This window comes from Rhinichthys klamathensis, unplaced genomic scaffold (assembly GCF_029890125.1).
Source record: "Rhinichthys klamathensis goyatoka isolate OS25496 unplaced genomic scaffold, OSU_Roscu_1.1 h1tg000446l_1, whole genome shotgun sequence".
Taxonomy (NCBI): Eukaryota; Metazoa; Chordata; class Actinopteri; order Cypriniformes; family Leuciscidae; genus Rhinichthys; species Rhinichthys klamathensis.
The window spans coordinates 2,184,498-2,200,000 of NW_026606941.1; the positions used below are offsets into that span (position 1 = coordinate 2,184,498).

General features: G+C 41.2%; 1 protein-coding gene across 1 annotated transcript in view; it reads left to right on the top strand.

Annotated features, from left to right (window-relative positions):
- Positions 1-1,590: 1,590 nt before the first annotated feature.
- casq1a (calsequestrin 1a) overlaps positions 1,591-15,503 on the top strand; it is a 17,229-nt gene continuing 3,316 nt past the window's right edge. Inside the window, exons 1-5 of the mRNA XM_056236446.1 lie at positions 1,591-2,002; positions 8,132-8,225; positions 15,021-15,121; positions 15,283-15,394; positions 15,494-15,503. The exon at positions 15,494-15,503 is cut by the window's right edge and continues 64 nt beyond it. Coding sequence (XP_056092421.1) covers positions 1,766-2,002; positions 8,132-8,225; positions 15,021-15,121; positions 15,283-15,394; positions 15,494-15,503 — 554 coding nt within the window. The 5' untranslated portion in view covers positions 1,591-1,765. The remainder of the gene's footprint in view (positions 2,003-8,131; positions 8,226-15,020; positions 15,122-15,282; positions 15,395-15,493) is intronic.

Consider the following 15,503-nt stretch of genomic DNA (forward strand, 5'->3'; position numbering starts at 1 on the left):
AAGAGCTCTCTGTGCATACATGTATCAACATTCTTGTCTTTAATCTGTATCATATAATTTTTTACCACTAGATGGTGCCATAATGAAAAATATTGATAAATATTAGTTTAGTAACCATTTTAAGCCAGGTGATCAAAAAACAAGATCTAAATGTTATCACTGTGACATAATAACATTTCTCTAGTTTATAGTTTACTTGTTTATTATTCGTCCATTTACCATCCAAAGTGATGCATCTTACATGTAAAAAGTTGAGTACTTTATATAATTAGTGGTTTTAGGTTAAGATGGATTGTCTCTTGTTATATTTTATATATATATATATTTCAAAGTCAACTGAATTTATGATGGATAAAATTCCCACCCTGCGTTTTTTCTCAGTGAATATTATTTGGAAATGCATCACATCAAAGACGTAATAAGTTGCGAACAGGATTTCATATGGACTCTAAGTGTTCTGATGTCAAATCAATCAAACGGCATCCCCATTTAATGAAGGATTAGCCTATGCTAAATGTGCTGATGCTTTTGACACAGTCAACACCGCAGGATATGCAGTGACATCCAAGCACTCTCCTTTTACTTACGCCCCCCCCCCCTTTTCATCGCATCATCTCTCTCAAACACACTGCTTTGCTTCATCATTAACCACCAGCTGACGACTAAATAGGCATTAACTCCACAGGCCACTAAATAAAGAGGCTGAAGGGAAGAGAACATGTAAGATCATGTTACATGATTTTTATTAATAACTCACCTCTCGTCTTTCAATTTGTAAAGTAATCTTGAGCTATTTAGCTACCATGAGCACACATTTAATCTTGCACATACTCTTACTAGTGTCCCTCACAGAGTTTAGGCACGTAGGCCATAAAAAAAATTCTCAGTGCTGATAAACACACTGAGCATGAATGCAGTCGGGCCGTATATCGTACGCACCATTATGGGTCAGAGAGAAGTGCAAGCCAGAATTGATAGCCCGAAAAGTAAACTGACATCTGTGAAACCCAAGGAGGTGCACCAGCCTTGTCTCTCCATCTCGTCCTGAAGTGACCTAGTGCCACATTCTAGCACCACGGATGAGCCAAGTGCGGCAAACAAGACACCCCCACCCCCTACCCACGCTGCACTTCGTCTCCATGCTACATCTTGTATTTTTAGCCAAGATCTAAGCTCTGTATAGCTTAATATGGCAGATAAAGCCTTCATGTGTGCCTTATGATCCCTTCCTTCACACTTCAGTTTTTGTTGTCCCATGTACACAAACTTTCTGTCTCCTATTAATATTTTATGGTCATACTTAAGAGGTCGTATGGTATCTAACTCTACTTTGCCTTGCTGTGATCTCCAGTCTGGCTCACTGCATGAAAAAATGTGCCTCTCTCTTTTTTAGCATGCAGCCCCTCTCTCTCATATCAATCTCTCTCTCTCTCTTCTCTCTCTCTCTCTCTCTCTCTCTCTCTCTCTCTCTCTCTCTCTCTCTCTCTCTCTCTCTCTCTCTCTCTCTCTCTCTCTCTCTCTCTCTCTCTCTCTCTCTCTCTCTCTCTCGCACTCACATCATCCCACCCCCTAAAATGCTCTCGACCCTGTTACTCGTCTCTTTTACCCGTGTGTAGGGGTTTCATACAAGGGGCCTCAGGACTTGGTCTTGTCTGTTCTGGGTGGCGGGGATCACAGGTCCTTTTTAATTTAATTTTATGAAGTATTTAGTTGATTTGTTTTAAATTCAGTGGAATTCAAGTTTCCCCTACTTAAGTATTGAATCATGAAGTGGAACCTAGTGTTCCTTGGGCTCCTTCTGACCTTCGGGCAGCTGTCATGGGGCCAGAAAGGTATGGACATCCCTGAGTACGATGGAAAGGACCGCGTTCACGAGCTTAATGCCAAGAATTTCAAGTCTGTGATGAAGAAATATGACGTGATGGTGGTGTACTACCATGAGCACGTAGGATCCAGCAGAGTCGCCCAGAAACAGTTTCAGATTGAGGAGCTGGCCCTTGAGGTGGGTTTGACTCGGAATCGGCCAAAGGGGAGGGGAAGTTATTGGGAGCAGCTGGATCCATGCTAATGACTAAAGTCTTCTGTGAGAGGACCAGTTTAGACGAAGAAAATCATAGGATTTGTCAACTTTTGTCATGCTTCTACAGCATTTATTAATCTTAGTTAATGTTAATTTCAGCATTTAATAATATATTATTAAAATCAAAAGTTGAATTTGTTAACATTAGTTAATGCACTGTGAACTAACATGAACTAACAATGAACAACTGTATTTTTATTAACTAACGTTAACAAAGACTAATAAATACTGGATCAAATATATTGCTCATTGTTAGTTCATGTTAGTTTATTAACTAATGTTATCGAATGAGACCTTATTGTAAAATTTTTTACCATAAAAACTATAATAGTATAGTATAGTATGCTAAAATAACACTGGTTAAAACCCTTTGTTGTATGAATTCTTAATTTAGCTTTTGTTTAGTACATCTTAAAGATATAGCTGATCGGTGGATGGATAGATAGATGGACCAGTAAACTGCTGATTCAATGTGGCAGGAAACTTTCTCAACAGGATTTACTGTGCAGCTATTTATAGCATGTAGTATTTTATATCCTGCACTTTATAGTTCTGCTTATATTATAGTTCATGGAAATTTACAGTAAACAGAGCTGCATGGCACTTTGAATTTGGCCCAAAAAATTTAGTTTGCACTGATGTGTTGATTTTAATCTGGATACTTGAAACAATAATTGCTCTGATGCTTCTAGCCTTTATTAGTGGCCATACTTTTTGATTGTTCAACCTTGATAGAGGACAAATAAAACCTCAATTAATTAACGATATAGATTTTTCTGTGGCCTTGTTAGAGGCTTTACACTGGATCAGAAGGAAAAGTACTCCAGCAGAGCCTGGGGAATGTGGGGCCTGTTACACCAGCCAATAGAACAATCTGGACTATGGCATCTATGATCAGAAAATTGCTGATGCACCACACAGTAAATTTGCACCCTGAGCATGAGCTCAGATGGGTCATTTTTCAAAGGGATTTGCTTTTCTGGTTTCATCTCAGTACATTTTCACTTTGGTTTCGTCGACACGCCCATATGCAGACACTAAAACGAATGCAAAAAAATTATATATAATGCAAGATAGCATTTGTAGCATTTTGAAGCATCAGTGCTGATATTTTCATGCTGTCTCATTGGTTCAAAGATCAGATACATGCAATGAGTCACATGTTCTTACAGTGTCACAGCAGCGGTGTCTATTATGCATGGTATACATCACCAAATTGTCAGCTGCTGGCCACTGCTGATTAATAATAGTACTGCATGCATTGGGCCTGAATGACAGATCATGGGTAACACTGTATTAGATTGCAAAAGAAGACAGAGATTAGCCAGCTATTGACAACAGTGTTGTTATTGTTAACTTTAACTATTACTAAACTGTTAAATGAATTGCTTATATGACAATAAATGTTGCCTTGGAAACTAACTAAAATAAAACAAGTTTAAGATAACTAAATGACTAAAACTGGAAAAAAAGCTAAACAGAAATAATTTAACCTTTTTCCCCGCCAGCGGTTCCTTTTCTTTCTTTTTTTAAGTTGCCAGCCACCGCCAGCGTTTTTGACCATTTGCACAAATTTGTCATGGCCCCCAGAATATTTTGTTATATGAATATCTGAACGTGCAATATAACAAAAGAAACCCTCTACTTAAAAAAAAAAAAAAAAAAAACTTTTATTCTAACTTCATTCATTCTTTTTTTATAAACACTTGAATGTGGGTAGGTTTCATAAAAAAGCAACATTTTGAGCAAAAAGCTGAGAAAATCACATTTTTGTCATAGACTTCGTCCGATAGTGATGATCAAATCATAGATGGTGTAGATTGAGTCCATCAACACCCCTAATGTTTCTGCTTCTTCTTCTCCTATGTTCTGATCAGGTGATTCAGTACTCTTTCAGCAATTGCGTAATAGCACCCCCTACCGTATAACAGTGAAAACGCGGAAAGCCGGAAATTTCCGTCAATGTAAAGGAAAGAGTTAATAAAACAACAACAACAACAACAACAAAATAACTACAATTGCTAACTACTTAAACTACAATTAAAATGAAAAATGAAAAAAGCTAATTATTTTTAAATATTAATAAATACTAGGCTATAATAGTGTTTAAATAATGCTAAAATAACACAAACAATATAAAGAAAATCTACAAACTTCACTTCAATTTCAAACCAACCTTTCATATAAACATACCAATTGTGATGTGGACAATGCCAACAGACTAGAAAACATTAGCATCTTCTCAGCAGGGAGAACCCACCTCATGTGGTCAAAAGGTTACCGCATCATTTAGTCGTGCTGTCATCTCCTGGAGTCAACAGTGGTCTGTTGTTATTAAGAACTTTTTGTGCAGGTCTCAGTGCAATCCTCAAGAGACAACAGACATTGATGTATTGTGTTTGTTGTGTGGGATTAGTGGGAACTAATTGTAAGTCTAAGTCTCAGTCTTAATGCTAATGGATTTCTGATGGACATTGTGTTTTTGGGAGAAAGGCAAGAACAGACTATCCCCTTGAGTTGAGTTGGCTCACGTGATTTATGTTTTGCGCTTCAGAACTTATTGGAACATACTAGGGAACATAGTGAGCATCGATGCTCCCATGGTTTTCATGGTGCATTGTGGGAATGAGCTTTTTGTATGTGGCTTTGCAACACTTTGCTCCTGAATACACAGTAGTCAGCACTGTTGTAAGTTATACTAACTTGAGTTGAGCTTGAGTGCTGATTGAGCTCATGAAATCTGCAGTGTCGACTGAGAGTACTGAGTGTTGGGCACATTACTGTACCTGTCAGCGGATCCCAGGACCCTGAACGTCACCACCACCTTGCCAAAATAGTCGCGGTTTGTCTCTGCAGCAGCTCTAATTATAAACACCTCTGCTGTCATATCTGTTTGTGTGGCACAAGCTGCTGTGATGCTCCATTACAGAAGATCTGCTTTCTGCCCTTATAGAAACACTTGTATGCTCATTTACACCAACAAGCCTTGGGTGTTTCTGGTTATATTTCCTTAATGAAAAAACATATTTATGTTGGCTAATAAATACTCATTAAGCCTCTAAGAGAACTCAGTTATAGAGATGATACAGTGTTCTCAATTCTGTTCTTGGGAGGCTGTTTAGATTTGCCGGTTATTTTATGAAAAATTATGTGTTTTACTGCATTTATGAATTGATGAATATATACTGAATTGAAAAGATATGAAGATATGATTGGAAGAGATGGAGGGATGTAAAGAAAAAAAGAGAAGGGCACGTTATCCATGACTGTGTATTGGATTAAATGTCTGCTCTTTCGTTTATCCCAACTCTGATTTGTCATAAGCAAACTCTATCTCGGATTCATTGCAAAAATCTTCTCTTGTTGACTCATGGCTTTTTGTGGGACACCTTATATAGCCGTGACCTATTTTGCCTTTAGCTGAGTTTAGCCTAAGGTTCGTTTAACGGACATATATTCTCCTTTTAATGCTAATATGCTGCTGATATACTAATATACTAAACTGATAGAAAAACCTTGAGATCATTCTAAAGACTGAGGAGAAATGATCAATGAGACATTACCAAGATCGAGGACATTAACAAACAGACGAATTATCACTCAAGAATTGCTGCTAATATTACAGATAAACTGGAAGAACTTGCATAAAATTCTCAGACAAATAATTCAAAAATGTAATAAAACACTTGGATAAACCTTAAAACCTTTTTAAAAAATCGGATTCCTTGGTAGAACTGTAACTTTCACAAAAGCATTTTAAGAATTTAGACAGAAATTCATTCACTCAATTTACTCACAAGTTGCTCCAAATCTGTGTGAATTTCTTTTCTTCTTCTTCTGTGGAACACGAAAGGATAACATTTTGCTTGCTTTCTGTGGTCCTTTTTCTGTGCAATTACAATGAACAAGGACTGAAACTTTCAAGCTTAAAAAATTATCAAAAGTCCTAAAAATAACATAAATGCAGTCCATAAAACTAAATTTCAAGTCTCAGACAAATCAAGTCTCATGCAAATCCTTTTTGGATGTTAATAAGAGAACTAGCAATTTATGATTCATGAATCCATTGATCTGGATGATCTGAAGTATTCGTTCTGATTAATTTATTGACCCGTTTTGGTCATATCAGTTAACGCATATATATATATATATATTGATATTGCATAAGGTGCATTGCTGTCCGGCGTCCGCCATATTGGAAAGGTCAAAGCCAGCCTGTGAGCTCTCAAGAGCTAGTTGACTGCATCTTCAACCTTGTTATTTACACCTAAGAATATCCAAGTCTTTTGCAGATGATTTTCACAGGATTTAGTTTATCATTAATGTTAGATAATTGTGCATGTGGTAAATAAAAAAGAATAGTGGTTATAGTGTTAGTGTGAGTAATGGACAGCATCTGAAATGTTGACTGTTTACAAAAATGGCAGATGTGTTGAGACACCTGAAGTAGATGAATGAGGTAGATATCTACCCAGCTAACAGGGAACGTTCTCAGAACTTTGGCTAACATTATAGCAAGGTTCTCTCAAAGTAATGAACAAACATTCTCCCAGTAACATTAATAGAACATTTAGTAAGCGTTATCTGGTCTTTAAAAATGTTCTTCAAAATGTTTTATACATAGGCCTACATACAATACATTTTTTCTTAATCCTTTTAGTTGGATGTTGTCTAATGTTTTTTAAATGTTCAGAGAACTTTAAAAAGTGATGTTCCCATAATGTTTGCAAAATGATAAAAAGGATGTTCCATTAACGTTTGCATAACCAAAAAAAAAAATGTCTCAGAACCTAATGGGACCGTTAGCAAAATGTTTTTAGAACATATTTGTTAGCTTGGTATGCGTTAACGGCTCACAGTTTTTTTATGCAAAGCTATGCGAATCAATAGAATAGAATAGAATAGAATAGAATAGAATAGAATAGAATAGAAAAACTTTATTAATCCCCAAGGGGAAATTGCAATGTTGCAGCAGGATTGTAACACAGAATACAAACCAAACATATTACATAGACTGACATATACTGACAAATAAATAAAAATAGATAAAAATATTACAATGTATCATTGTAATATTTTTATCTATTTTGTATTTTTTTATTTATTTGTCAGTATATGTCAGTCTATGTAATATGTTTGGTTTGTATTCTGTGTTACAATCCTGCTGCAACACTGCAATTTCCCCTTGGGGATTAATAAAGTTTTCTATTTCAATGACATCAAAAGACCTTATAAATGACACATGAAACATGTTTATGATATTTTTTGACACTTTTGCATCCTTTATGAAGTTTCCGTACCAGTGTATAGTAATTGCATGGAGAAGAGCTACCAGAACGTTGTTTCTCCTTTTGTGTTACATGGAATAAAAAAAGTCAAAGTCAGTTTGTAAGTTACTGATATATCCTATTCTACATACACTACTGAATTATTTAAACAATTTTAGAGTGACGTATGGATAAAAAATAAAAATAAAACGAATATTGTGCATCTGTATAGGACTGCAAGGGCATTTGTTTCAGTTTAGTTCCTCATAATGTTTGGAGAAATGGTTGGGAGAACCTGTCACCACCCCAGCACCCTGTTACTCCGGCTCAGCAGGCGCATGTAGCACTGCGATTGGTAGAGACAGCTGTCCATCATACGGGTCGAGTTTCACACCGATTTAGAAAGTGCAGGGGCAGCGCTCCTGATGATGGCTTTTATGGATGTAAGACTGTGGAAGAAACTAACTACAGTTCTTACAGCAGAGCCTGAAATATCTGTGCAGGCAGAAAACAAATGTGCTGTCCTTGTCCAACAGTGTGTTTGTACACAGCGTGTTAGCTTAGCTACCAAAACCAGCTCTCAGGTTGATAATAAATGCATTATGATTGTGCTGACAGGATGCAAACCCTAATAAAATTCTGAAGAGTTCCCTCTCACAGTTATTTTGTGTGAACAGCTTACATGGCAGGGCACCACTAACATGCTTTTAAACATCTTGACCAAATCACACATGCTGTTCGAAGAAGCTGAAGGACATTCAAAATTATATTTTTTGTTACCCAGCTTGCTGCACAAGTCCTGGAGGATCTTGACGACGAGGACATCGGGATTGGCCTACTCGATGAGAAGACAGACAGAGCTGTTGCCAAGAAACTAGGTAACTACATTACAAAAACACTCAAATATGACCATAATTGTGTATAATGTATAATATTTGTATAAAAAAAAAAAAAACTTTTTTCACACCACAAAAGAGACATGAGCCGCTTTCCGACCGGAGGGACTTTTGCAGTTCCTAGAACCTAACGTTCCTATAACCATTTTTTTTGCGTGTTCCGACCGGACTAAGTTGGGGATTTTTTAGTTCCTCAGACCGTAGTTCCTATAACTCTTTCAGTAGTCTAGAGCGAGGACTTTTTTAGTTCCCTTTCCCTAGGTCTACGTTGATTGGTTCAACCTATAAGTCACGCCCACTGTCAACACATTTTCTTCACTGTCTGTTGCAATTCGCCTATGTAGGCTATGCTAACTCATAACTTAAGACAAACATAACGAATTCAACCAGCTAATTGCTAATGCTTGCTAAACTTACCCGTCGTTTTGTTTGCCTCCTGCGCTCTGCTCTTCTATTTTCTTCCATCATATTACGCTGGAGCCTTCGTCTTCTGTGTTTCTCTGTACAGAACTCAAGATCTTTAAACGCCGCCGTTCGTACTCCGTTATTAAGGTCCCGGCAAGGCAGGACCATAGACAGGGCAGAACAGGAACATTCCGATAGCCTCCTCCACGCTGGTTTGTTGTTGTTGTATGTGGCGCCGCCGCCGCCACCGCCACCGTGCTTGCGTCACTCCCTTACCCCTCCTACCAGTTCCTATGGCCACTTGGCCAGTGCGAACGCAAACAGCAAAACGTCTCCGGTTACTATCGTAACCTCGGTTCCCTGAGAGGCGGGAACGAGACATTACGTCATACTGACGTATATGGGAACTCCTCCCTTCTCCATTTTCACTGAAATCTTATAGGTTAACGCCAGCTGGAGACAGCTGGCCAATTGACGCAAAACATGCAAATGCTGACCGGTCCGCGGGCAGTATAAATAGCATGGGCGCGACAATTACGTCAGAATCAAGACTGAACGCTAGCACAGCTGATCAAACGGCGAGCACGGCGGTTGACGTAATGTCTCGTTCCCGCCTCTCAGGGAACCGAGGTTACGATAGTAACCGGAGACGTTCCCTTTCAAGGCGGTCACTTCGACATTACGTCATACTGACGTATATGGGAACTGTATAGAATCCCGCCGTGAGCGCAGTGAAGATAAGCCCTGAACGGGGTCAAGCTACACTCCCACAGGAACAACAGTTCTAAGCCAGCAGCGCCGCTAGGAGCACTCAAAACTGATAGGCGAAACTAGACCAACGTCTGCTCCGGCTTACCAAGTTGCGCATCCACTGCAATGAGGCGAAGGCTGCACTGGACAGGGCAGCAGAACACCATAAGCACTCGAGCACAAGAGCTAACACAGTGTCGACGGCATAGCGGTGACAGCTGCATAACCTTAAGCCACACACAGAGTTAACAGTACGTTGGAACTACTGCGTAATGTGGAAACAGCTATGTAACCTTATAGTCATAACACAGAGTTAGCAGCAATGGTAACTCTGCAATACAGACTACTGCACAGCTGGTGGTCACAGTTTCATGAGTACATTGATAAAACTCACCGAACCCACGACGCTAAGGTGGTGCATCAAACTTGGAACCCTGGCGAATGTTTTCTGAGAAGACAGCCAGCATACCTAAATCCCGTAGGCATTAAGCAACCATTTAAAGCATCGAATTCAGAGAGAAGTCTCTGTATAAAACAGCACGTCCCTAGTACCATCCACCAAGCACACAAACAGCTGGTAGACTGCTGCCAAGTGATCCACGTACATCCACAAATCCCTTACAGGGCCAACATCACTCTGAGCATCGGCATCATGCGAGGCTGAAACTCAGCAGATAAGGCGGGCAGGGATCAACCTGTGCTCTGAACGGTGTACGCGACTTCGGAACGTAGCTTGGTATCGGACTGAGAGTGACGCTGCAGTCATCAGGTCCGAGACAATGCGACAACATTCACTAGAATGAGCGTAAGTCTCCAAGTGCTTCGCTGGGGCGAGAGCCGGTGGTAAGGCCATCTTAGGGAGAGCTCCGTCTCAGCACTTGTCAGTGTGAAGTGTCTTGCTCAACTAAGGACCCAGCAACGGACACACAAGAAGGTTCCACAGCTTGGGGCTGGGGTGCCACCTTGTAGAACATAGCCGATGTTCTATAGCCAATGTACAGAAGTGCAAATCAACACATAACTGAATGTACATAAACACAGTGCCAGTGGCCGTAGCGACGACAACTGTGAATATACGCAGTTAGAAAATAGCCCCATAATAGCATAGCACCTCAGTAAGCAAACAAACACAGTCATAACTGTAGCTACAACTGTGAATATATGAGTTTGCACAGAATAACCAGTTGCCCTGATAGGAACGGGGCAATATAACAGCGTAGCACATGCACGTACAGCATAGGTCGCAGTTAGCTCCGTATTAGGCTGAAGGATACGGGGCAACACCGCTGCATGAACACATCCATTTGTAAATAAATGCAGCGCCTGTCGCCGTATCGACGGAGACTGTGAATATGCACAGTTTGACTGGGATAGCTGGTTGCACTGAAATACAGGGCAACATGGCAGCATAACACAAGTGAGTAAGGAATAGCGCATCCTTGCATGTACATAACACAGCGTAAGTCGCTGTAGCAACAGAAACTGTGTAGAGACAGAAACTAAGATGCATAGTTAGATTAGGATGGCTAGCAGCACTGAAGGAAACAGGGCAGCTATACAGCATAACACATCCGTTTACGTACATACATCCAGAACTGTGAATATGCACGGTTAGATTAGGATAGCTAGTTTTGCACTGAAGGAAACAGGGCAACAAAAGCAAAAACACGTCCTTGTACGTGCCGTGTAGTCGCCATAGCGACAGAACTGAATATGCAGTTAGATAGGATAGCTGGATGTTGCACTGAAGGATAGAGGGCAACATAACAGCATTACCCATCAGTGTGCACATATCAAACATCTGAGTGTATAATGCGGTGCAAGTCGACGAAGCGACCGAGACTGCATGAATATGCACAGTTCACATAATGGTCAGTTACGTTAGCAACATAACTGCATAACGCTTCAGTGTGGACACAGATGCAGCGCAAGTCGCCGTAGCGACAAACTGTGACTATGCACAGTTAGATAGGATAGCTAGGTGCACTGAAGGATACAGGGCAACGCGATAGCATAGTCACATTAGTGTGTACAAAAACACAGCGTCAGAGGCATCGCGACATCGACTGTGAATGCATAGTAAGTCAGAATAGCCGGTTGCACTGATGATACAGGGCAAAATTTAGCGGCGTAAACATAGCACATCAGTGCGTAGCGTGTACACAGCGTCAGTTGCACCGCACAACAACTGTGTACGTAATCAGAATAGCCATTTGCACTGAAGGATACAGGGCAATGTACAACGGCATAAATCATAACACATACAGTGTGTAGAGTGTACATAGACACGGCGTCAGTTGCATCACACGACAACTGTGAATATGCACTGCGTAGTAATCAGAATAGCCATTTGCACTGAAGGACACAGGGCAATATATAATGGCATAAATCATTACACATAACAGTGAGTTGTATGTACGTAACACAGTGTCAGTTGCATCGCACCACACTGTGAATACGTAGTAATCAGAATAGTTATTTGCACTGAAGGATACAGGGCAAAATACAAAGGCAAAATTCATAACACATAGTGTGTAGTGTGTACATAAACACAGCGTCAGTTGCATCGCACAACAACTGTGAATACGTACTGCATAGTAATCAGAATAGCCATTTGCACTGAAAATTACAGGGCAATATATAATGGCATAAATCCCAACACATAACGCTGTGTAGTGTGTACGTAACACAGCGTCAGTTGCATCGCACAACAACTGTGAATACGTAGTAATCAGAATAGCCATTTGCACTGAAGGATACAGGGCAACAACGGCAAAATTCATAACGCAGTGTACGGTGTGTACGTAACACAGCGTCAGTTGCATTGCAAGACTGTGAATACGTAGCAATCGGAATAGCCATTTGCACTGAAGGATAAGGAACAGGGCAATATATAATGGCATAAATCATACACATAACAGTGCGTAGTGTGTACGTAACACAGCGTCCGTTGCAACGCAACAACTGTGAATACGTACGTAGTAATCAGAATAGCCAGTTGCACTGAAGGGTACAGGGCAATATCGTGGCATAAGCATAACACACACATATCAGTGTACATACAGCGTCAGTGGCATCGCACAACTGTGAATCAGAATAGCCAGTTGCACTGAAGGATACAGGGCAATTTATAGCGGCATGAATCATGAACACATATCAGTGTGTAGAGTGCACGTAAACACAGCGTCATTTCATCGCACAACAACTGTGAATACGTGGTAATCAGAATAGCCATTTGCACTGAAGAAACAGGGCAGCATATAACGGCGCAAATCTTAGCACATATCAGTGTGCAGTGTGAACAAACACAGCGTCAGTGGCGTAGCGACAACAACTGTGATTACGTGCTTAAATCAGAATGGCCAGTTGCACTGAGGGATACAGGGCAATATATAAGGGCATAACAGTTAAATTATAGCACAAATCAGTGTGCAGTGTGTACATAAACACAGCGTCAGTGGCGTAGCGACAACAACTGTGATTACGTGGTTAAATCAGAATGGCCAGTTGCACTGAGGGATACAGGGCAATATATAAGGGCATAACAGTTAAACCATAGCACATATCAGTGTGCAGTGTGTACATAAACACAGCGTCAGTGGCGTAGCGACAACAACTGTGATTACGTGGTTAATAGAATAGCCAGTTGCACTGAGGGATACAGGGCAATATATAAGGATATAACAGTTAAACCATAGCACATATCAGTGTGCAGTGTGTACATAAACACAGCGTCAGTGGCATAGCGACAACAACTGTGGATACGTGGTAATCAGAATAGCCATTCGCACTGAAAGAAACAGGGCAATATATGACGGCACAAATCATAGCACATATCAGTGTGTAGTCTGAACATAAACACAGCGTCAGTGGCGTAGCGACAACAACTGTGGATACGTGGTTAAATCAGAATGGCCAGTTGCACTGAAGGATACAGGGCAGCCTGACGACATAAGCTGTAAGCTGTGCACCTCCATTACCAGAGCGGAGCGTCCTGACGCGGCGCTCTCCGTGGCCTGTGTCGCCACATTCCCGGTCCCGCCCTCTGCCAACGGTGAAGATCCGGTTCGTTTCGGGTTCGAACCGTTTTGGCGGCTGTAGCCGAATTAGGCGGGACGAGGTGCCGACGAAGAGAGACATCGAGGAAGGCTGGACGTATAGAGATCAAAAGTTTCGGTTTAATGTCTGGCCGCGGCGAGACTAAATTTTATCTGCTGTGAGAGCTGGGATCGAACACGGGTCTCCCGTGCGACGGCTTTGAGGTTCGCCACTGAGCCACAGGGGGAAACAACCACTTTCGCGCCTTCAGACACAGAGCCATCGCCTTGCCTCGTCTCTCTGGATGCGTCTTCGCATGACTTACCATAGGACGTCGTGAAGACGGAATCTTTCTTGAAGTAGCCTGGCTGTTAGATACCGGGCTAAGTAAAATAATAAAAGTATCCTTTCCGACGAAGCCTATCGCGTCGAGTCCGTCTAGCGAGCCCGCGAAAAGGACCGGAGAGGCGACGGGCAGGTTAAAATGTATCTGCTGCGAGAGCCGGGATCGAACACGGGTCTCTCGCGCGAAGGCTTCAGGTTCCGCCACTGGGCCACAGGGGAGAACGACTGTCAACTCTTCTTTGGGCGTGAGAGGGCCCACCAGCGGCCGCTGGCGGCAGTGGGCCTCATCCCTGCTGATGCCCGGAGTTTGTGAGGGCGCGCACTGGTAGACCAGCACGTATGCCAGTCGTCCGTGAGTGCGGCCTCGGTAGATCCTTGTTTGGGTAGAGCGAGTCAATACCGCACATATCTGGCATGTAGCAGCCATCGGATGCGGGGAGGAAACATGGTGAGTAACCTCTATTGCAACTTCCACGATGACTTCAGATAAGACTTCTAGTGTGAAGAAAGAGATTCTGACGTAATTGTCGCGCCCATGCTATTTATACTGCCCGCGGACCGGTCAGCATTTGCATGTTTTGCGTCAATTGGCCAGCTGTCTCCAGCTGGAGTTAACCTATAAGATTTCAGTGAAAATGGAGAAGGGAGGAGTTCCCATATACGTCAGTATGACGTAATGTCGAAGTGACCGCCTTGAAAGGGAACCGAGTTTGGGGGAGAGTAGTTCTTAGAACTGTTTAGAAGTGGACAGTTCCTATAAATAAGTTCCTGTAACTACTTGGTCGGAAAGCGGCTATGGTGATCAGTCACAGCACCTAGAATATACATTTTCACTTATTAATCCATATAAATGTTACCCTAAAATATTAATGTTTATTTAAAAAGGTTCATGTTATGCATGAGCTACTCAATGGCAGACTGTTTGTGAGTTTTAGTGCGCATTTATATTTATTGAAAAAAGAAGTCCATGCCTATTATAGGGTTGTTGTGAGGAAATAGGATGACATATGTAACACAAGTCATTTTTTGACCTGTCGTGAAAGTGTAATTGGATCTGATTGTGTGTTTTCTCAAAATTACTTTTTGCTGTTTCAGGCTTTATTTTGTGCTCTATTGATGCCCTTTGTGTAGATTTCTTGTCAAAATTTAGGACGTCAGCAGAAGAACAACTATGACCTCTGGTGGACATTTCTCAAACCCAGCTTCTCACAGGTTCATTTCCATCTTTGTGCTCCTCAGGTCTGGAAGAGGCTGACAGTATCTACATCTTCTTTGAGGATGAGGTCATTGAGTACGACGGAGAGCTTGCTGCGGACACGCTGGTGGAATTCCTCTATGATGTGCGTGAAAAATTATTTAGACTTCTCTCGCATTTTTAATTTACATCCTGCTCTTCCTTTTCCCCGTTGTTCTCCTTCTTACTCGAATGCACACTTGGTCCTCAGTTTCAGCAGTCTGTCTTACTGTCATTACTTTCTATTCTGATTGACTCTTTTACCAGGTCATTGAGGATCCAGTTGAGATCATTAGCAATGTACGTGAGTTGAAAGGTTTCCATAATATTGAGGAGGATATCAAGCTGGTGGGCTTCTTCAAGAGTGAGAAATCTGACCGTACGTATCCAAATGGGATCACATTGTTTTATAACTTTTCCACAAAATTTAAGTGAGTCAACTGTTTTGAAAAATTCACCAATGGTCTTGTGATTTTAGACTACGATGC